At 48.0% G+C, this 23790-nt stretch overlaps 1 protein-coding gene across 1 annotated transcript in view; it reads right to left on the bottom strand.

Annotated features, from left to right (window-relative positions):
• CUNH8orf33 (chromosome unknown C8orf33 homolog) overlaps positions 1-23790 on the bottom strand; it is a 141509-nt gene that overhangs the window by 103473 nt on the left and 14246 nt on the right. Inside the window, exons 2-3 of the mRNA XM_086950212.1 lie at positions 16502-16592; positions 12857-12994 (exon numbers count right to left, since the gene is read on the bottom strand). Of these exons, the coding sequence (XP_086806338.1) occupies positions 12857-12994; positions 16502-16592 (229 nt within the window). The remainder of the gene's footprint in view (positions 1-12856; positions 12995-16501; positions 16593-23790) is intronic.

Genomic DNA, 23790 nt, shown 5'->3' with positions numbered 1-23790 from the left:
CCAAGTTTGAATAAGGCTCGCTCTCTCACAGGCAACCAGTGTATTGCCTGCAGTAGGGGGGTGGCACGGTGGAATTTGGGCAGGCCATGAATCAGGCGAGCAGCCTGGTTCTGCACTAGTTGCAGGCGGTGAATAGCATAGGCCGGCGCGCCATTATAGATTATGTTGCCATAATCAAGGCGTGAGAGCACCATTGCCATCACGATGATTTTTAGAGCCGGGAGGGAAAAGAAGCGGGAGATCTTCCTGATTGTTCTGAGGGAAAAGAAACAAGAGGACACAACAGAACAACCTGAGAGTGAACAGAGAGTTGGGAGTTAAGAAGAATGCCAAGAGTTTTGACTTTAGGAACTGGGAGTGGGGGAGCACCAAGTGAAGGGGGCCAATGGGAAGGGGACCAGGGACTGCAACCACCTCTGGTCAAGACCAGCTCTGTCTTGTCCGGATTGAGTTTGAGGTGGTTGCAGTTCATTCAGTCCTGGATGAACAACATAACAGTTTGGACATTCTGGGCGGATGAGGGGGAATGGGAAAGGTTAAAGATTAGCTGGAGGTCGTCGGCGTAATTAAACACTGTGACCTCGAGCTGCTGCAACATAAAAATGAGGGGGTAGATGTATAAGTTAAACAAAAGAGGGGAAAGTGAAGAGCCCTGGGGGACACCACATACTACCTTGCGGGAGGCGGCAGTGAAACCGGCAAGGTGGACCGCCTGAGCCCTCTCGCTCAGGAAAGACTCGAGCCACGAGAAGGCCAGGCCCTCTATGCCCGCCGCCCTGACACGGGTAAGAAGGATGGAGTGGTCCACCGTGTCAAAAGCGGCGGACAGATCTAAAAGGATGAGGGCCTGCGGGAGGTTGGTATCGATGCCTTTGCGTAGTCCGTCCATCACTGAGATCACCACCTTCTCCGTAGAGTGGAGGGGCCGAAAACCCGCCTGGCAAGGGGAGAGGCAGTGATTAGTCTCCACATGGGTGCTCAGGGTGCTAGTTACATGGGTTTCTAAAACCTTGCCCAAATAAGGCAGGAGAGAGATGGGGCGATAGTTAGAAGGGGATGATGGGTCGGCGACGGCCTTTTTTAAGATATGGATGACGACCGCGGATTTATGGGGGGTAGGGACAACCCCATTGCTGAGTGAGTCGTTGAGGAGTGTGAGGGGCGGGGTAGGACAAGCTAGGAAGATTTCTCTAAGGATATGGGCAGGGGCAAAGTCCAGGGGGGAGCCCGACTTCACCCCTTGAAGCAAGGGGAGGAGAGTGGCTTTGGTCAGGAGGGGAATGGTGGTTAATTTAGAAGTGGTGGAAGGGGGGGAGGGATTAATAAATGAGGAGGATGGAGAAGGAATGTTGGTTTTAATCTTTGCGACCTTTTCAACGAAGAAATCGTTGAGCGAATCGCAGAGGGATTGGGAGGGGGGAATTGTAGTCGTAGCTCTATCAGATGAGGCCAGTTCATGCACAGTGGCAAAAATTTCTTTTGATTGAGACTCCGCTGCCAGAATCCTATTAGAATAGAATTCAGTTTTGGCGTAAAGAATGCCTTGTTTGTATATCTTAAGGACAGATAAGTAAGTGACTTTTAGAACAGGGCAATACGCTCTTCTCCATGCTCGCTCGGCTCTCCGTGCGGCCAGTTTCTTCTCCTTAAGGTCTGAGGTGAACCAGCGGTTGGCAGCGTGGGCTCGCTTGACCGTGATTCGCCTTAAGGGGGCAAATTCGTTGCCCGCTTGGGTCAGCTAGTTATAGATGGTAGCCAGCTGAGCAGGAGCTGTAAGGCCGGAAAGGTCAGGGCTGGATTTGGCCAGAGACGAGCAGAAGGATGGCATATCGGCTTTGCCCCATTTCCTAACCCAGGTGTTCTTAGGGAGCGGGGGCTTAGTCTCAGGGGCTAGGGCAAGAGAAAATGAAATTAGCGAATGGTCAGACCAGGAACAAGGGGAAATGAGGGGGGCTGTAGTGGGGATATTCAAGGTCCAGATCTGATCCAACGTGTGGCCCTGTGTGTGAGTGGGGCTGTGAATGTGAGGTGTAAAGTTAAGGCTAGTCATGAGATCGGTGAACTCCTTAGAGAGGGAGCTTTCAGCAGGGTCATTCGGCCAGAAGTTGAGGTCGCCTAGGACTAGCACTGACGAGTTGTTTATTATCAGTGTGGCCAGGAGATCTTGGAGGCTGGAAACAAAAGAAGGAGTGGAATGAGGGGGACGGTAGATAAGAACAGAAGTCAGGGGAGCCTGATGGGAAGTCGACCGGGTTACCAGGTAGTCTACTTCAGGAATGGGCGGGAAGAGGAGGATCTGGAAGTCGAGGTCAGTGCGAGCTATCAAGGCCACTCCGCCGCCTCTTCTGCCCTCCGGTCGGTCCGCTCGAATGGCAGAATATTAGGGGGGCAGTGCAGCTAGAACGTTAGGCAGGGAGTCAGCCTTGAACCAGGTCTCCGTTAAAAACAGGAGATCCGGTTCATGTGTTTTCGATGTAATCGAATAGCTCGTACTGATGATTGACCGCGACCTGGTGTTCAGGAGCGTGGCCGCGGTATTAAATGCCGGGGTGTAGAGGGTAGAAGGGGGGGAGGGAATAAGCGGGAGGGTGGGGGGCGAGGGGATCAGCCGTGATATACTTGCGGGTGGAGTGCGGGAGGGGAGAGAGAGTAGGCCAAGATGGGTCAGGAGGTCGGTGACTGAGGGTCCAATCGAACCGGGGTTCCAGTATGAGCAGAGATGGGAAGAAGAATATGTGAGTAAAGGGACATAATGAGGTGCCCCCTGCCCCGGCCTGCCGCGGACGGGCGCAGACGTGCTCGACTCTGGCGTGACTCCGGCGCGCCTACATCGCGCCCGCTGCGCTCGTCCGCTGCGCTGACACATGTGGGCCGTTTAAATGGAGGAGTAGCGTGGGGGGAGTGGCGTGGGTGTGGTTTGCCAATCCAGCCCAAGCCAAGATGGCGGCCGCGGCCGCTGTAAGCCCGCGATGACAATCAGCTCACAGACAGCCACGCACAGCCCCTAGGATCCAAGGTAAGGTTAGTAACCTTTTGACTTTCAGGGCATTATGGATTTGGCTTCTCTGCACATAAGGGCCTTCCATCATCTTTTGCCCAGTTGAATATAAAGTGTGTGCAAACTCCTGTGTCCAGTGAATTTTGCCCATGAATTGCAATATTATTTCAAAAGCATGTGAGTTTGTGGTCAATTGTTTTTACCATCCGATCACTCACCATAAATACACTTTTCTTTGTTGCTTCCTTCAATATTGTTATTTTAATTGCATTTATTTTTGTCGTATTGATGTGTGCGCATTTCAAGTTGAAGTAGGTTTTTTCTTTATATATTCCCATGTAGGTTCTTGTGGTTCAGCCTGTAAAGAAAGTGGAGCTGCGATGGTTTGGTTTTCAATTGAAATTCACTGCCTTCATTTAGTATTTTTCTGCCTCTAATACTTTTGTTCCCTACTCTCATGTGCACTGCTTAGTATTCTCATTCTCAGCTCATCACATACTCTTATCAGCGTCCTCCGTGCATAAAGATTTGCACGAGTACCTGGGCATTCTACCTAACACACAATATTTGAAGAAAAATGTTTTAGTTGGGAAACAGACATGGCCTCTCATTAGATGACGCTGCCTAGGCCTTAAGTGGAGGAGAACTTTGAGGCGAAGATCATGGATCGGAATCTGGAAGTGATAGTCCAGCTGGTGGAGATGAGGACTCCTCTTCCAATGATTCTAAAGTACATGGCCATGCAGCACAGCTAGGCAGTTGTGATGTCCCTTTGCAAGTACACCCTGTGCTGCGAAGACAGTACCAGTGTAGCATAACCTGGAGTATGAGAAGGTACCATGAACAGCTCAGCAAGAGTGCTCACTTGACAGCACCCTAACAGATGTCAGCCTCTAATTCCTCGTTTCACTGGAGCTGGATATAAAGTCAATACTGCAATTCCTTTGCTCATCGGCTACTTCCAATTCTTTGTGAATTACTGGTTTCTTGAGGAAATTGTGCAGCAAATAAATTTTTTGTATTGAACAATTTTTGAGGCTGCGTCGAGGCACACTTGAGGAGTTGAAAACAATTTGGGGTCTAGCATGGTTCAGGGGAATATTGTGGAAACCGTCAGCACTTGTCTTCTCTTATGGTAAGGGCCTCACCCAGCTTCCCATTGGTCACGAGCAGAGATAGTTTTTGGTTCTGCAATGTACACAACATTTCAATGATAACTCTGCAGCATTGCCATGGAGTCATCCAGACCATGACGGAAGGATCAACATTTTGCCGGTTGTGGAACATTTCTTTGGCACATTTCTGGAGACTTGTACTCCAGGGAAGAATATAGCAGTTCATTATTCTTTGATCCTTTACAAGAGGCAGCTGCTGCTCAGGCCATGTATACCAAGCAAGAGAGTGCTGTATGTACTCCAGGAAACGGCGTTTTTTGGCAATTTATTTTATATAGAGCAAACTCGACCCAAAGATGTTGGGGTTCTTTACATGTGTTACAGTTATATTAAACAAGGTCATATTCATTTTTTTCCCTTCTTTTTTTTAGGCATGGGGAGATTAAGTTATTTGCCCAAAGTCACACGATGTTGAGCCCACACCAAGACTCAAACATGGTTCCCCAGTTCCAAAGTCGGCAGCTACGGCTGTGATGACACATCCTCTCCCCCTCTCCATCCTGTATCCTCTTGCTACCTTCATACTCTGTCAAAATGGGGTGGATGTTCCAGCCGCTGTATTACAAAGTCATTATATTCAATTGCATTGCACACACTCCTGACAGGATACATAGCTGACATGTTTTGAAAGAGTATCCTTTCAGGCAAACTCTAAAAAAGGTCCCAAGTCTTCCTGGGAAAGTTTTTAGGGAACCTAAGAGAGTCTGAACTGATGCCTTCACCACAGTTTTTAAATGTACAAATGCTCACACTGTTCGAGACATGAGTCACAGGAATATCCTAGGACACTCCCAAACATATTACCTTGCAGTGGAAGGATTTAGATTTGGCAACTGTCGACTGCATTTTTGGCAGTCACATTGCCAGTCAGGAGCCAATTTCCACCCCGAGGAGGGTCTCCGCCAACTACAGTGGGTGACCTAAAGGAGCAAGAAAGACAAGCCCCTCTAATCCTAAGCAGACTGCTATGGGAAGGCATTAGTGAAGGTTCACCTGGTCACCCACAAAATATTAGTAAGAGTGAGACAGAGACATGGGGGAGTGGCTAGCAAGCTAACATGGCGGACGCGACTTGATAGAGCTCCGTCCACGGGGCCCTGAATATCCTTAAATTATCCTGCTGAGATGCTCTGTTCCAGGCCAGGATACATAGAGCTGGTGTGGGAAAGCGGTGCGAGACCACCGGGACGTGGAGCGGCCCGAATCCAGGCGGCAGAGGAGGAGATACGGGGCTGAGACTGAGGCGCCGCTGCTGACCGGCGGAGGCGCTAACATCGCCCGCGGTCGCGGAGCGCCCGGGAGCCGGCCACGGCACAGTGGAGAGCATGCAGGGAGGAGGCGGCGACTGCCCAGGGCTCCGGTCCATCAGAGCCCAGGCGAGAGCAGCTGTTGTGCGGGGGTGAGTGACCTTCCGGCAGACGAGGTGTGGCGCGTGACTGGTGGCGCTCAGAGGGGTCGGGCGGGACCTTGCGCCCGCGCCCGGAGACTAATACAGTGGCCTGGGTGAGGAGGACCGGAGGAGCAGAGACGACGGGCAGCGGACTACCGCAATTTCCTGCCCTCACACCTGCGGTCCCCGGGGCTGAGGCGAATCCGTTTCTCCGTGTGCGGGCCCCCTCCGGGCATGTGGCGTGGAAGAGACGATACGAGCCGAGTTGGCAGACGGCAGCTGGCAATCCCGCAACACGCGGTAAGGAGTGCAGCTGAGGGCGGACCTGAAGTGCCTGGCAGGTGACGAGGGACCTGGCTCTATTTTGGTGGCGGTGGAGCGCATTGGAACCACCCTGGCGCAAACCAAAACCTCTCTTGAAGCGGGGATAGATAAGGTTACATCAGATTTCACATAGATACATGCGGATCATCGCAAGTTATCGGAGGCGGTTGCCACCCAACGCCAGTCCATCCAAGAATTGCAATCCGTTGTACACAGTCATGCCTCAGCACTGCAAGATCTGGTCGACAGGGTTCATGCGCTGGAAGACCGCGGGGAGGATGCGGAAGGGCGCTCTCGGCGTAACAACGTCAGGGTGGTCGGTCTGCCGGAGGGAGAGGAGGGGAAGAACCCTGAGAAATATACAGAGACGTGGCTGCAGGAGCTCCTGGCACCCGGGACACTGTCAACGCATTTTGTGGTGGAGAGGGCACATAGAGTACCGCCACAGGCTCAGCGACCAGGGACTCGGCCTCACCCGTTTCTCTTCAAGCTCCTCAATTATCGAGATTGCGATGTGGTGCTCCGCGAAACCCGGAAGCTGAACGACCTCAAGGTGGGCAACAGTCGCGTGATGCTCTTCCCAGACTACACGGCGACAGTGCAGAAGCGGAGAAGCACGTATATGGCTGTAAAGCGGCAACTGCGAGAGCTGGAGCTACCCTACTCCTTGCTGTTCCCCTCTCGCCTCCTGGTGGTCACCAAGGAGGGCACACGCTTCTTTGAGGTCCCGTCGGAAGTCTGGGACTGGCTGGAAGAGAAGGGGCAATGGTCAGGGACGAGACCCATGGGCCCGGAGGAAGGTGGATGGCAGGAGCAAAGCTCCAGGAGGGGAGGAGGAAGAGAGGGACTCGTCGAAGTGCAGACCTGGGCCAGGTTTCTCCCAGCCCGGAAAAGATGCGACAGGAGCGACAGGAAGCGCTGGAGGCGTTTGCGACACTGGGAGTGGCCAACAATGCCGCCAGTTTTGACACCAGACAGCAGAGTGATTTGGATGCGAGCGGTTCGTCTTCACCGTCCACTGTACTGTCGGATGATATCAATCTACCTGTGGTGACACCACAGACAGCGGACTTCCTTATGTGATTGGACATGGGACCCTGGCGAACAGATTGAAGGTTTTACCTACCATGCACTGTTCATTATATCCTTTACCCTTTACCTAACTGTTGCACAGCGCGCTGTCAGGGTATGACACTAGGCCCCCCGAACTAGTGCTGCCTGGGGCGCGTGTACCACCCGAGTCCTGAGGGGGCGCTTTAAGCCCCCCCGCCCCCGGCTACCGCGTGGCGATCCCACACATGGCATGCACTAACATCGTGACTTGGAACATCCGCGGCATGCACACCCCAGCGCGCCGTTACTCTGTCTTCTCTTATCTCCAACGGCACAGGGTGGGGATTGCACTTCTCCAGGAGACGCACATGTCCCGGGCAGAACTTGATAAGCTCCGTAGGCACTGGAGGGGACAGATATATGGCACAGCATTCTCAGCACACGCGCGCGGCACACTGATTTGGGTGAGAGCCGGCGTCCCGTTTATCAACGAGGACGCTCAGGTAGACCAGGAGGGGAGGTACTCTCTGGCAAAGGGAAAGCTCAACGGGCAGGTGGTCCTACTGGGGTCCTTATATGCCCCCAACACGGGTCAGCACTTATTCCTGGAAAAACTAAACCAAACCCTTCATCCATACACAGGCCTCCCATGGTTACTAGGCGGGAACTTTAACATGGTCCTTGACATGCACCTGGACCGGTCCTTCCCCCCACTTCGCGCTGCAACGGTAGCATCAAATGCGCAGGCACTACAGGACTGGCTTACACACTGGGGAATACATGATCTCTGGGGTGAGCAGCATCCCGCTGATAAAATATACTCATACTATTCACCAGTCCATGACCTACATGTCCGCTTGGACCACATAGTGGGCTCCCAATCATTGCTTCCACTCTTGACTAGGACAGAATATCTGGGTAGGACGCATTCAGACCATAATCCCCTATTGTTCCAGATTAGCTGGGAAGCGGACTGGCCTCCTGTGCCCACGTAGCGGTTGCAGCCAGCCGCGCTCGAAGACGCTGAGTTTCGCTCCTCACTGGGCACTGCCATCCTGGCCTATTTTGGGGAGAATGCGGGGACGGCGAGCAACCCCATGGTGGAATGGGACGCACATAAAGCGACCATTTGCGGATACTGTATGGGTGCCACCTGGAACATACGTAAAACAGTGTCCGATTCCCTAACTCGACTGGAATCTGAGTTTCTGTGCTATGAGAGGGAGGGTGAGGGGACAGGTAGACACTCGTCCACGCTTAGTGAACTGAGGGGTGAACATGCGACTTCATGGAAAGGCTGAGGTGCCACAATTATGCGGCGCACACGGCCAAGACCCATGCCAAAGCGGATAGGGCTGGCCGCCTACTGGCCTGGCTGGTGCAAAAGACAGACCACGGGGCTTTGGTGGGCGTCATCCACACAGGGGGAGGGGAAATGGTCTACACGCAGCGCGAAATTCACCAGGCACAGACTGATCACTACAAGCAACTTTATATGGCCCGGGGTACTGGCCCCAGACATGCACTGGTCGAGTTTTTGGACTCGATTACCCTGCCCACTGCCATTGACGACCAAAAAGACACACTCAATGCCCCTCTCACTTTAGAGGAAGTTGGGGAAGCGATTCAGGCTTTGGCGACTGGGAAATCCCCGGGGCCTGATGGCCTGCCAGCCGAATACTACAAAGCCAACAGGGAGATCCTAGCGCCCGGCTCATCCAACTGTACAATACAGCGATAGACGCGGGTCGGTTCCCACCATCTTTACAGGAGGCATTCCTGGTATCGCTGCCCAAGCCAGACAGAGACCCTACAGCATTGGGCTCATATCGCCCACTGGCAATGCTTAATGTAGATTACAGAGTCTATGCCAAAATCCTTGCAGAACGACTGGCGCCGGTGGTCCCGCACCTAGTTCGCCCGGACCAAAACGGCTTTGTGCTGGCGCGGTCCACCTCGCTGAACTTCAGGAGATATTTTAGGGTAGCGGCGGACGCGGCGAGAGACTGGCCTAGAGCGGGGTGCCTGGTGTTAGATCAGGAAAAGGCTTTCGACAGCTTAGAGTGGGGATATCTGAAGTCAGTGCTGAAAAAATATGAATTGGATGTAGATTTCCTGCAGATGGTGGACCTCTTGTACCGTAACCCAGTGGTTCGCGTGAGGTTGGGACCCTACGTCTCGGAGGCAGTGGCGGTGGGCAGGGGCACCAGACAGGGGTGTCCTCTGTCCCCATTGCTCTTCGCACTGGCCATGGAACCCCTGGCTGCGGCCATGAGACAAACTCTGGGTGATGGCATTCCACTAGGGGACGACATTCACCAGGTGTCACTATATGCTGATGACCTGCTGGTGTTTGTCAGAGATGTGAGTAGCATCCCTGAGCGACTGGACCGCCTGCTGGGCCGATTTGCAGAGCTCTCCGGGCGAACGCAGGCAAGTCCTGTCTCTTTGCATTCAGCGACGGGGTGGGCGATCCAGGGTTCCGGCTACATGGCACGAGAGTCCAATGGAAGACGGACACATATAAGTGCCTGGGGATCCAGATTTATCGCCCGGCGTCTGACCTTTTCGACGGGAATTTGGGAAGGGCGGTGACATCGCTTAGATCTCAGATTGGCTTCTGGTCCACGCTCCCGCTCACACCCACGGGCAGAGTAGCCCTGGCCAAAATGGTCATGCTTCCGCGTCTGCTTTACCATTTCACTAATCTGCCATTGTTTCTGCCCGCTTCCTTTTTCTCCAAGCTCAACAAGGTCCTGCGAGACTTCATTTGGTGCTCATCCCGTCATCGGCTGGCGCTCGGGAAACTGTTCCTCCCCACTGGCAGAGGCAGATTAGCTGCCCCCTGTTTCGAGCATTATTATCTGGCTGCGCAGCTCCAGTAGATCGCCCGCTGGCTAGCGGACAGGGGGAGAGAGGACACAGCTATGGGCGCTCCCCCATACACGCTAGAGCAAATCCTTGCCCAATTAACCCGCTGGTGGCCCCGGCGCGTCCCACCCCACTGCTGCTGGCGGTGGCATGCAAATGCTTCCATAGGGCACTGCAGCTTACACGGGCAGTGTTTCCCTATGCACCGACGGTGCCTTTGGAAGGCTCGCCGGGAGGCGAGGGCTTAGTCTTAACGCGCCACATGCTAGAAAGATGGCATGACGCTGACATCTAGACACGAGGCGATTTATACAGGGTCGGGACACTGACACCGTACGAGACACTGGTTGCTGACGAGGGGCTTCCTGCAGGCGGGTTCCTGCTACATCACTCCTTTCTGGCACACATGACGTGTGGGTCACGTCATGGGTAGGGGTAGAAACCTGGTCAGATGGTTTGCTGCATCCTTGAGAGCGCACACGGAATTAAACCTGGACCCATTGCGGGGTAAATGGGAGCGGGATTTGGGGCGAGCTCTCGTAGATAAAGAATGGGAGAAAATCCTTAAAAGTCCAGTGCGCATTCCCAGGAACATGTGCTCCCGCCATATCCAGGTATATATAGTTCATAGGGCCTACCTCACTCGTGCCTTAATTAACAGATACTTCCACAGAACGGATGCGTCCTGCTCAAGGTGCGGCGAGGTGGACGCCGATCTTCTCCACCTTCTATGGAGATGTCCAGGGCTGGGCACCTACTGGGGGGACATTGGCAGGATCCTTACGCAATGTACTGGACGCACCATTCCCTGTAACTGGTCTGAATATCTCTTGCATCTTTTTAAGAGACCCTCAAAAGAAAAGGTATTGTGCCATTTTCTGGACCTGGGGATGGTAGTGGCAACGCGCCTCCTCACTAAGAGGTGGATGGTGCGGGATCCTCCTAGCGTGCGGGCCTGGACCCTGTCCCTCCAAGCATGGGCGCGGGCGGAATGGACTGCCATACGGTGGGAGGAAACAGTGGGGCTTCGCAGGGAACCTATTGCAGAGCGCTGGGAGCACATGATTAATGCCCTACAATCGGCAGGAAATACTGCGAATGGGGGAGCGGCAGAAGATTAGCCGGGAACATTGGCTGCTGGGGTGGCACACAGCGGACACTACTCCTGACATCTCGACTGGTGCAACATATGGTGCTGCAGCGCAGGGGAATAGTGGGAGTTGGAGGTGCGTGCGGGCGGGGGGAGGTTGGGGGGGTGGGGGGGGGGCTGACGAGGGGCCGGGACAGAAAGGGGAACAACACCTACTGTATATCTATGACCATGTCGCAGTTTGTTTGTTTTGTTTTTAAGAAAAGAGTTTTACTGTTCATATACCCAAATCATTTCTGTACACAGGGCTGGGCCACAAATGCCCCTCCAGGCTAAGGACATACCCTGGTGCATACACTAACTACGGGTATAGTTATATGCCGCACTGCAGTGCCTAGGGGACTCAATATGTTCTGTATAGCTGAAGGCTGGTCATAACCTCAGTGATGTAATGTATGGAAATTCACATGTACTGTAATGCCTATAAAATGCAAATGCCAATAAACAGATTTGACAGAGTGAGACAGAGACATGAAGAGGTAGTGAACGCTTAGCGTAGACTTGTTTCCATAGGGATCACGTGTGACTAGAAGGCACATAGTAAATGTTGGAGTGCCACAGAGATCGCTACACCCACCATTACTCACATAGGCTATACTACAAAGATACACCTCTTAAACCATGAATTCAGGTTCACCAGTAAACGGTCCATGCTCATGGCAATTGTGCACTTTGAAAATGCCAGACAACACAACAGGAAGGTCCCCAGTGCTATCTGGGAGGATTTGATGAAGAAGCATGCCATCCTGTGGATGTACGTTGTTACAACGCATGCTTTTAGCACGCATGCTGTAACAACGTACGTTTTAAAACCTATTCCTTTACAATGCATTACACTAAGGGGTGTTAGATAGTGAATATTTAAATTTACTATTCCAACATCAGTCCCCGTTGACACTAGGGAAGGTGTTGGATAGTAAATTAAAAGTGTTCCCATTTCCTAGAGCACCCCCCAGTGTAATGCGATGCGTTTTAAAGTCTGCGTTGTAATAGCACTGGGTGCTAAAAGTTGCGTCGTAAACGACGTTTCCCCATCCTGTATGGGTGGTCATCTACCTTCTTACACAACTCTTTTCACTAAGTCGAATGAATACAACACAGCAACAGAGTCGGGAAATGACACGAGTACACCACTAGTGGAATTTTATTAGTTGAGCTTGTTGTAAGTCACATGTTGCCCATCAAATAGCAATGTTACAACATTTATCCTCCTACTGACTAATTATAACTATCATGTATGCATATGATTTCTGCATGGAAGAGGCAAGGTTTGACGTAGTACCCAAATGCACTCAATTGTGAACTCACGTAGGGTATTGGCTGGAGTATTTGGGCCAGGTTTGTCCGACACTCAGAGAAACTACCATCCCCAGACATTTCTGGGAAGAGGGAGATCTTAGCACAGCAAACCTTTTGCTGATACCAGTTTTAGAAAAAAAATACTTTTCTGCACTACACATTTTTTCTCAGTAAAAAAAAAAAATGATTTGCTACATATTAGCTATTTTCTCTGTTTCGTTCACACCCTTAAGTACCTTTCGAATCTCCAACATGGTGGAAAAAAGGATACAAATTATGTCTTGGGTACATTTTGTGGGGGGGAGGGGGGAAATTACAAAGCCTAAAGCACGAACTGCCCCAAGAAATAATAAAAGGGGACAGCAGAGGGTGGATGGGTGGTGGGGGGACCTCAGCAGTAAAAAGGATAATTGAAAGGGTCACATTTCATCATTTGTTTACAAAGCTGCCGTCAACACCCAATACTGTACCATATCAAATACATTGTCCTTTTTTGCTAAACATACTTTTTTTATGTATCCAGAAATTATCACTTCATTTTTTCTTCATAAAGTCTCAAATCTTGTAAATCTCTCCATCAATTCTTGTTTACTTACCATTTTTCTCCACCTTGTGATGCTCTTTGGCCATTTTGTGACGGTAATCACCAAATACCTGATTCATCACCTGGCGCTTTTTCACAAAGGGTGCTTTGCAAGAGCGCAGAACCTTCAAGATGCGGTGTGTGTCACCAACTGTAAACAAAACGAGATATAGTATTACAAACGTCTAAGTTAAGTAAAAAATAAAAAAATAAAAACTGGTCAACCACACACAAAAGTAGAGTAGAACACATTTAAACACTAGAGGACATTGCAGTTTAGCGGAGTGAATGATTCAGTCTGTGGAACGGTTCTTTAAGTGAAACGAACAATAAGGTTTGAAGTTTGCTTGAAATGGTCCTAGATTACAATTTTCTAACTTGGGCTGCAAGGACCCAAGAGTCACCAATCGGCAGTCTCACCATACAAAGCATCCACAGTCTACTAAAATTTCCTGAACAATAAAAGTAATGGTTGGATAGAATAAGAGATTATTTGGAAGAACCAGTTGACCATGCACATTTAAACAATTAAATATTTTAATGAAAGGAAAAGGAACAGACACAACACACTATCAGTGGGCCCAATTGAGAGTACAGCAACTTGGGTGAAACTAGCAGGTTGTTTGCCTCATGAGACACTTAACGTTTTTTAAATGGATAGCGGGACATGTTTACATCCTATCACATGAAGTTCAGTGGAAAACCAGCCAGAGCACACAACTCATTACCAAACAGTTTAAATACTAGCAGTGCAATGACCCTAGAGTTGGGGAGAGGAAATTAAATAATGTGAGATTTAGGGGAAAGTTAACCACTGAACAGAGTGGAAGGTGGGGGACATGGTACAGGTACGACATGGACAGGGAGAGCATCAAAGTAAAGACCAAGCAAAAAAAAGTATGTTTTCATAAGGGGCTCCATTTTATAAATGTGAAAATCTACTGAAAATGTACGTGTAATGCGAAAAGTAGTAAATCTGTGCCTGTATGCAGGCGAACTTTTATGGGTGCAGATGTATTGCTTTCTTTATGAACTGGCCCAACGTCAAACAAGGAACTTGAATTAATAAAAATCCTACAATTAATTTACCTCCATCATATTTTGGCTTCTTAATTATCGAGATAGAAATGAGTGTTCCAGAGAACTAAAGTGACCACATGGTAAGTGTAATGACTGTCGGCAGCCTACCAAAACCTTTGCGGTTTACAAATATATCAAATAACCCATTCCCTGGAGCAACAGTACAGAAGGTCATATGGGAAAATGAAATAGTGTGACAAATTTAGAACGGCAAGACCTAAGTGTCTAGATGCATGACGGAGCAGTTGGGACTGGCCTTTCAGATCGTCCAGCTTGAAAGGACCAGGGTTTGTTTTTGACCCTTCATGGCCCATGGGCCAAAAAAGCACGTCCAACCCTGTACAGACCTCATCTGCAAATGGTTTTTGGTCTTTATGTATTTGCAGCTTTGCACTAAAACAATTAAAGACAATAGATAATTTAGACAGACTTAGAGCATAACTGTCTAAAGAAAACAAGAAATGCAGTGCGACAGGATGTTTGTGAACCACCTACACCCCTATCAAGATTGATAATGTGCATGTAGAGGGAAATTCCAACATTTATCCAACTATTCACAGTTTAGCTATTAAATAGGTCAAAGGGTCTAACTATTGAATTAGAACCATGTTCACATAAATGAGAAAATAATTCATATGCTTTCACCAAGCCGAACGCTTCATTATGAATAATCCGGGATAATGTTTTTTTCCTTTAAGTGAAAATTACTAATTAACAGATCCGAACACTACTTAATGATCTTAACATCGTCATGATTTGCAAATCTTGAGCATTTTTTTGATGCTAAAAGTATTCTGAATTTATTACACAGACATTGAATAACCAGCGAATGTATGCTTTCTCATCTTTTACCGTTTTGAGCTTAACGTGGATTTACTTACAGTGATAATATTTTTTCAGACCTTCTACATTATTCTCACTCCTGATGTTAGAGCTAGAACTAGAGCTGTAGACTCCCATAAGGCCTTGCATAGGGGATGGAACTGTGTGCTATCCCATACTGCCTTGCGCGGTCAGCTGATGTCAGGGGAGGTTCTTATACTGCTTGGAGACGCTATGGCGGCGCTTGGCTTTCTTGCTTCGTCCTGAATCTCCCTGGCGTCCTGATTCTTGTGTATTCCTGCCTGAACCTGGTTACTTTATTCCTGAATACCTCGGTGCATTGTGTGCATCGACTTGTGATTCTCACCGTGTTCCTGAGGCACACCTTCCTTCTACGTCCTTCCCAGCCGGGCTGTGCCGCCCTTAAGCTTAAAGACTTGTGCCGTGCCTGGGCATTCCGGCGCATTCTCCCTGTAGCCGCGTTTGTTCTGTAACCGCGGTTTTGAACATTGTTGCCCTTCCTACTTGCCTTCTTCCATGGCAGTGACGTAACTGCCCATCCGACTTTCCTCCCTTCGTGGCAGTGACTTAACTGCATTCCCGGCTTCTATTTTCGTGTCGCAGTGCAACGCGAGCGACTTACTGGATTTCTACAGCAGCGCTGAACTTCAGGTTGGATCCTGCCTTTGCCCTCTCCTGCTGGACTTCGCGTTGGAGCCTGTCTTTGCCCTCTCCTGCTGGCCTTCTCTGTGAAGTTAAGGGCGAGCGCTATCTTTTCCCTTGATTGCGTCCCCGTGGAGCAAACGGGTGGACGCTTCTTTTTTGTTCGAAAAAACTTTATTCAAAATTGGATACATTCAGAAAGAATTGGAACGTGTGTGTGCATCTACAAGAGACTCTACTCTGTCTTGGAATATTTATTGAGCACACTACCATTTTGGAACATTATCCTAAGTGCTTCGGAACACTGGGAGTGTTTTCTTTCATTATTTTTGTGTTCACGAGACCAAGCTTCTAGGTTTCCAGTCTCCTATTTGATATTCGCTGGTGAGTATGGAGTAGCACACAGTTGGGAGAACACCTTGATTACAATTATTATTAGATGTATGTTTACTTTATTGAATCTTGTTTTGTGTTTTCATCCTAGGTAGTGATTACCACACATTCCAGTAGCGACGTCACATCCTTCCCAACCAAGGGTGTTGGTGGACAACTCCTTGACTTGGTCTCTTCGTTTTCTGAAGGGGTTCTTTTCTCGTTGCTGTGTTTTACATAAGCGCTGCGAGGGAAACACCTTTTGCGAAACGTCGAGGCATAGCTTCGCTTCTGGGGCATTGGGGAATTCCTGCCTGGACACGTTCGGTGACCGACACCTGATATACATATCATTGCGAAAAATACATTTAATGTTAATACATTTGTGCACATAGATCCAAAGGTCGAACATATTTCTAAAAAATAAATATATCAATTTTAGTTAAAGAAAATCTAATAATAATTCTGTGCAACATAACAAGCACTTAAAGTTGGATATGAAAGATGCAAGATCTCAAGAGGCCATTATTAACCCGATTTCTGAGTTCTACTGCGTGAGAGTGCAAGGGGTTAAATGTCCCAGTCCCTAGCCTCACTATGTAGCTAAGGGCACGGAGCCAGTACACCTATCCGCAATTCTGACCATTGATGGATTAATACATGAGATGAGGGAAACTACTTTTGGTACTTACTACACTGCCTATTCACAAGGTTCACGTACCTTGCTGGGGTGTTGGATTCTGCCTCATAAGACCAGTTTCCAGTTGCCGGATACACCACTCCAACTCATCCTGAAACGTTCCTTGTGGAGTCTGTGGGAAGAATGTAGACAAGGGCAAATGCAATTTATTATGTAACATCATACTTGACAAAGACCATTACTGGCCAGCACCAAACAGGAGAAAAGTCATATGTCATTAACAGCAAGCAGCCTCATTGAGTAGGGTGAACTATCAATGAGAATACGAAAAAGATGCTAGAGTTCCCAGTCAACAGTACAACGAGTCGAAACAGAGTGTATGAGGCCCCTCATAAATCATTTGTGAAATCTCTTACATATCAACTGTACACAGTGATCTCTCTAGGGTTGCATGATGAAATATAATCGAAAGCAATCATGACGATCGAAAATAATCGCTAAATAATATGGAGCACACAAATATAGACGTCACATACTTTGTAACTAGAGTCAAAAATATAGAAGACCACAATATTGTTAAAAACTTGGTAAGAGTTTAAGGAAAAATGAAAAGATCGTCCCACTTAAAGTGGGTGGGATCTTTAGAAAACTGGCTATTTACGCAGATGTTCTAGTCCTGTTCTCCTCCTGTGTAGATACTACCCTGCATGAGCTTATACATGAATCTGATACCTTCGGAAAGTTCTCAGGTTATGAGATAAATAAAGATAAAATGAAGGTCATGGCTTGGAATATGGCTAATCGGGGAGAAGTTTATGAGACAGAATTAAGATACCTTGGGATTACAATAACTCAAGGCCCTAGGAAAATTCCAACGGTGAATCTAGGTAGAATTTCAAGGGAAGTTGAGATTCTCTTAAAAAGATGGCAGAACATACCATTATCACAATATGGTCGTGTTAATTTAATTAAGATGTGTGTTCTCCCAAAGTATACTTATCTTTTTAATAACATACCTTTGGAGTTTCCAAAAACCGAGACCCTGAAAATCCAGGGTAGGATTTCTTCTTTTATTTGGGCAGGAAAGGGGATTAGATTGTCCTGGAAAAAATGTAGATGCAAATTCTCACAGGGTGGTATGGGCTTACCTGACTTTCAACTTTACTGTTGGGCTTATCAACTAAAAAACGCTCGCATGTTACTGCACTCCCCGGATGATTCCCTGAATGGTATTATGTTCAAAGCCATGCTGGATGGGGTAGGGGAACCTGTTTTATGTATAAATTTGGTTCCCACAAATTCTACAAAAAGGTTCGGCTGAAAACACTGGGGATGGCGGCTAAACTTTGGTCGGACTGTCGACTGTCTGGGCAAAATCAATCCCAGAGGAAGAAAAATGTTGCCCTATGGTACACCTATCTTCTGGCGGCAGCAGAAAGAAGAATGGATAAGCCGTACCGGGTCTGGGAGAAGTCCTTGCCAGGTGAAGACTGCAAAGGAGTTATGGCAAGTATCTATTGACACGCTTTATTCAGTGATTCAATCTGCTGCTCTCAGAAGAAATCATTTCTTCACACTCCATAGGATATACTGGACTCCGCTAAAGATCTCTAAATTGAAGGGTGGAGGTGCAGCAAGCTGCTGGAGGTGTGGCTTCCAGAGTGCCGATGATGTCCATATATTCATGTCCTGCCCCAGAATTCACAAATTTGGGATGGATGTCGGGAAGACCATCTCCAGGGTTCTGGGTCTAGAAATGGAGGTAAGCCCAATTCTCATTTTCTTTGGTGTGGCGGACATGCTGGGTGGGATACGATCTCAGGCTAGGTCCCAATGCAAATTGGTGTTTTACTTGATATTGTTGGCAAGGAGGGAGATCAGCCTGTTGTGGAGACAGGAAACGCCCCCTAGTTGGAATGATTGGTGGAGGTCTGTTAAATATTATCGAGCCATAGATCAGAGGGTTAATCTCTCAAGGGGCAGGTCTGATTCCGGGTTGTTCTGGAATTGGTTGGATAACTCACCCCCCCCCCCCTCCCCAGAGTAGAGTCTAGATTATAGATCATGGATTCAAACTGGTTAGACCTGGATTTAGGACATTTCCAATGATTAACACCTCTGGGTCAGCTCAAGTGGAGTATAAACGGGTATTTTCCGTTTAGAATATATCAGCTGAGACTAAGTATCCTCCAAAAGCTATCGGACAGGTCGAGAGGTGGCAGTAGCTACGGAGGTCATATGAGAAAAAAAAAAACTTGGCAAGAATTTTGAATTGTAACTAGTATACATTTTATTAACTTTAAAGCATATATTTTAAAGTTACATTTTGAAAACATATACTTATAAAAATATATCAAAAATGTAATCTACAAACAATACAAATATATAAAATTGCATAAAATAAACATTTAAAAAATATGTACACAAATACAAAAATATAGTAATAAAAAATTATCATAATTGCAAATACTAGGTATTCATTTATTAAGAAGAGTATACAACATTAAATGAAAAAAATAATTAAAATTATTAATATGAAAAAATAAATAAAAGAAATGTATATCAACTTTGAAAATTAAAACAAAAATGATATATCAACACAATTTAATAAAAAAAATAAAAAAGAGATTAAGACTTGAAGGTGTCAAATTTACGACTCCCACACCAACCGGACTAAAAGTAGGGAAAGTGTTGGATTTTGGAGTGGTTCGATTTACTATCCTGTAAGAAAGTGAGTTTCTGTTGCAGTACCCCCCACTTTTTGCCTGATACCTGATGCACTTTTCTGTGGTGTGCCCAGGATCCCTGCCATTCAGGTACCCAGGGCCTGTGTTCCTTCCCTAAAAACTGTACTAGAGCCTAAACCCAATTGGCATCTCTGACCACATGTCAGCCCCTAGTACCTGGTACCCTAGGTACCCAGGGTATTGTGACCAGAGAAGACCCCTAAGGGCTGCAGCACTTATTGTACCACCCGTAGGGGCCCTGTACCCTGACAAACACACATTGCCTTTGCAGGCTGAGTGTCCTGGTGCAGACCTAAACAAAGAGTCAACATGGCACACATCCCTGTGTGCCATGCCTACAAATCCACTGCCCTGGCATACACCAGCCACCCCTCTAGCTGGGTGCCCTATGCCAGTGGTGTTGGCACAGGTGCATGAGCCCTGTGCCCCTACAGTACCCAGGGCCATTCCTGGGCACTGTAAGTGCAGTGATGCCATTAAGAGTATATGGTGCTGGGAGGTTGTCATTACGTACTCCACAGCACCATAATGGCTACACTGAAGACTGACAAGTTTGATATCAAACTTCTCAGCACATTAAACCCACACTGATGCTAGTGTGGGATTTAATGTAAAATGCACTACAGAGGGCCTCTTAGAGATGCCCTCTGAAACCTAACCTACAATCCACGTCTTGTCTGAGAGGCTGCCTAGGCTGCCACTCAACAGACATGTTGCTGGACCCCTGGGTGGAGAGCCCCGCTCTCCTGGGCCTGCAACAATGCACCTTCTGGGACGGGGTGCCAAGCCTCCCCCCCAGGATGGGCAGGGGAAGCTTCAAAGGCATTCCGTCTATGCGAGCTTCTCCAGACCACTTGCTGTACTCAGCAACTGGCCCCCACCAGGTCTGACCCCCGCTCTGGTGGGAAACCCTACGTCAGGAAGTGGGGTGTGCCAGCCTGTGCCAACTCCACCCCTCAGGTGGGAGAGGCGAGGTGAAGCACGACCCGGGGCTCCGGCCATCTTGAAGATGGGGAGCCCTGCCCCAATCACAGCTAGGCTCCTGTCCCCCTCCCACAGGAGAGGAGCAGGCTAGGGGCTGTACCCAGGACAGGGACCCATTGGTCCCTGCCCTTGCCCTACCTATAACGCCCCTAAATGTAGTATTTAGGGGCACCCTGAACCTTCCTTCCTTAGATCCAGATTCCGAAACAAGAAAGAAGAACAAGGAACAAGAAGACCTGCAGTGCAGCTGCTAAAAAGAGGAAGACACCAACTGATTTGGCCCCAGCCCTACCGGGCTGTCGACCCTCGAACCTGCTCCTGCTAAACCCGGCGTCTCCAATGGTCAGTAACCTCAAAAACCCCGGAGGACCTGACTGCCTTGTTACTCTGACTACCTGGGTCTCCCACGAGCAGTGGTACTGCTCAAAGCAAGTAACAAGCCCTGGCATCAGCCTGGAGCCGCGAACCCTGCACCCTCTACACCCGCCAAGCCTGGCCTGTACTGGAGTGAATCCACACCCTGAGGACGTCCCCCCGGCGATTCTAACCTGGAATCCAGTGCCCAAGGACCCTCCTCGCGACCCCGACAACGCCTGCAGCCTCAGGACAAAGGACCCCTCTGACAGCAACCATCAGGGGGTAAGATCTCCCAACCTCATAAGGCACCCCTGCACCCGGCGCCCCAAGGCCCCCTGTGCCCAACTCCTGGGTGCCTACCTCTCCTCCAAGATCCCAACTTACCCCTCGAAGTGTTGGTCGCTCCAGAAGATCCTCCGTCCCCGAGCATGTAGCCTTTGTTTCCTTTCCAAGATCTCCATTGAATAACATTGAGCGCCCGAAGGCTCAAAAGCACCCTGCACCCAGCCGCCCGAGTGCCTCTGGCAGTGCAACCTTTGTCCTATACTATTTCCCCAATTGCCCTGAGCAAGTGACCAGGAGCCCAGCTCCCACAGTCGCGTGGCCTGCTAGCCAGCAGCCACCAACCAAAGGCCCCCTGCTTCTCATTGGATAACATTGGGACTAACAACCTCTGCACCCGGCTGCCCCTGTGCCGATGAGGGTGCACCAACTGTACCTACCTGACCCTGGGGGACCCCTGAGTCTATGCCCAGAACCTTAACTCTGCCAGTCAAGTACTTACCTAAAAACCAATAACTCACTTTTCTTCCATAGGCTACCATTGACTGTTTTTTCTGTGAAATTTCTTTCAAGTGTGAAGTTTTGATATGTTAAAATATTCATCTAAAATCAGCTGAAAAACGAATTCCGAAGTACTCACCTGTTATCAGGAGAGAGGCCAGTGCTGTACCTTTTAGCCCAGTACTGAACCACAAAAGTAATCATAACCGTGTTTACTAGTAACCTACATTTCTTACATAGGAAACCATTGACTGTTTTTCTGTGAAATGTCTTCTGTCTACTTTTGCAAATTACAAATATTCCTTAAAAATCGTACCAACTACTACAACGTAATTACTTACCTGTCTTAGGTAGAGACCCCAGTGCTGAACCTAGGAGTCCAGTACTGGATTACAAAAGTAACGAGAACCTACTTTACCTGTGACTTGAATTTCCTTCCATAGGATGACATTGCTAGTTTTTCACTGAAAAGTTTCAAAGTGTCAACTTTGAAAATACATTTATATTCTTTAAAAATCACAACTGTAACCAAAACGCTTTTACTTAACTGTTCACAGCTGCATTTATGTAGAAAACCCCAATGAGCTCAATGTTAAATTGTGTTTAGAATTGTGTTGCCTATTGCAATCACTGTAACTATTGTGCTTACAAAGTTTATTGCCTTTCTGCAAAGTAATTACCTGAAGTCACTCATATTGAGCAAGGTATAGTTTCATACCTGTTGGTTCTAAAATAAAACAACTACATCTTTTGATATAAAACAATTGGCCTAGAGTTCAGTTCTTGAGTGTGTGAAACCTTTTGCTGACTGAGTGTGTACAACAAATGCTTTGCACAACCTTCTGATATTGCCTTACTGCTCGACCAAGCTACCACCCTGGAGAGTAAGGTTATATCTAACTTTAACCTCTGCCAGACCTCTGAGACTGGGGACTCTATAAACGCTGTTCTTTACTTTGGACCAGTATTTATAGAGCCACTTTCTTACATATCCCCATTCCGGCTTGAGCAATAGAAGGAAAAGTGTTGGATTTTGGAGTGGTCAGAATTTCTATTACCACTTCAACGTAAGCAACATTAGGGATTATGTTAAACTTTAGAAAGCTCAGATTTAATTCTCCCTATCCTGAAGTAATACAAAATAAACTGCATATATATATATATATAAAATAAACATAGTTCAAGCTCAAGTTTATTTCATTTGCATAGTTACTGAAAAACATTTAAAAATAGTAAAAACACTCAATAAAACCACACATAAACGCAATAAAATGTAATACACACATACAAAGATAAAAATAGCTCAGGAAGAGGGGCCGCTCATACATACAATTTGGCAGTGTACAGCACTTGCAAGATTTTGGCAAAGGGTCCTGGCCTGCCTCGCAGAGGTTTTGGGATGGGAGCTCCCCTCCACACCAAAGTTGGCAATTTTACACATAATGGAGGGCATCGGGGGAAATATCTACAAGAGACACTTAATGCTGTTGGGGTTTACTCTGGCCAAGAGAGACATTGCCAGACAGTCGAAAGCAGCTGCTCCACCCTCTCCGTAGGCATGGAAGAATGGCCTCAACTTTGCAAGGGGTTGGAGATCCCAATATTTAAAGCCAGGGGATGCCCGCAAAAAAATCCAAAGATCTGGAAGCGATGGGTGGACTATCGGGGTCTCTACCTAGAACCCATACCCCCAGTAGATGCCCCGATCCGGGAATAGTGGTCCAGACCTATGGAGTGAGGGCCAATGGATATGATGATAACCTTTGTTCATTGGTGCGGGTGGTGGATTGGTGTTTGCACTGTAGTGATGGAACAGTGCAACTGGAAGGGGGTTACATTGTTTACGTTCTCTTGTTTTTTCTGAAAATTTGTAATCTAAATAACATTGTCATTATTCGGCATTATATACTGTGGCAGAAGTCTCCTGGGTCACAGGGCTCTGCATTGTATTTGATATTTGACACAGTAAAATCTGTTAACACAAAAAAAGATTAAAATAGCTCCTTATGGGCAAGGGTCGGCTAAAACCAAGTTTCTGTAATCATATAGATTTGTGATTGCCTGGGTATAGTCAAAGCAGCGGTACTGTCAAAAAGTCTAGCTCCTTTCGCAAGAGCAGGACTGAGTGCAGAGAGAACCAATTGGAACGCTTAGAATATGCTGAGACACAAAAGCCCCGCCCAACAACCAGACTCTGGATCCAAGTGCAGAAAGAGCATGAGAACTAAAAGTCCTGAGCGCAGGACCGTTGTCTATGTTTCAACGGACAGCGCAAACTAGTTCCCAGTACAGAAGTACTGCCATGCTTCAAGTGTAGGGCGCAAGGATGGCAAGTTCTGACCACAAGGCGTGGTTTAGCCATGTTAACAGAAACCAGTGCAGATATATTTTTTGCCAGCCACCTCTTGAGGTTCGGGAACAGCAGTAGTCAGGGCGCCTTGATACCGCATTTTGGCATGGTTTTGCTCACCAGTGCAATGAATTTTACTGATCAACAGT

The sequence above is a fragment of the Lissotriton vulgaris genome, unplaced genomic scaffold, assembly GCF_964263255.1.
Source record: "Lissotriton vulgaris unplaced genomic scaffold, aLisVul1.2 SCAFFOLD_3012, whole genome shotgun sequence".
In the NCBI taxonomy this organism is placed as follows: domain Eukaryota; kingdom Metazoa; phylum Chordata; class Amphibia; order Caudata; family Salamandridae; genus Lissotriton; species Lissotriton vulgaris.
This window is presented reverse-complemented; position numbering and strand designations above follow the sequence as displayed.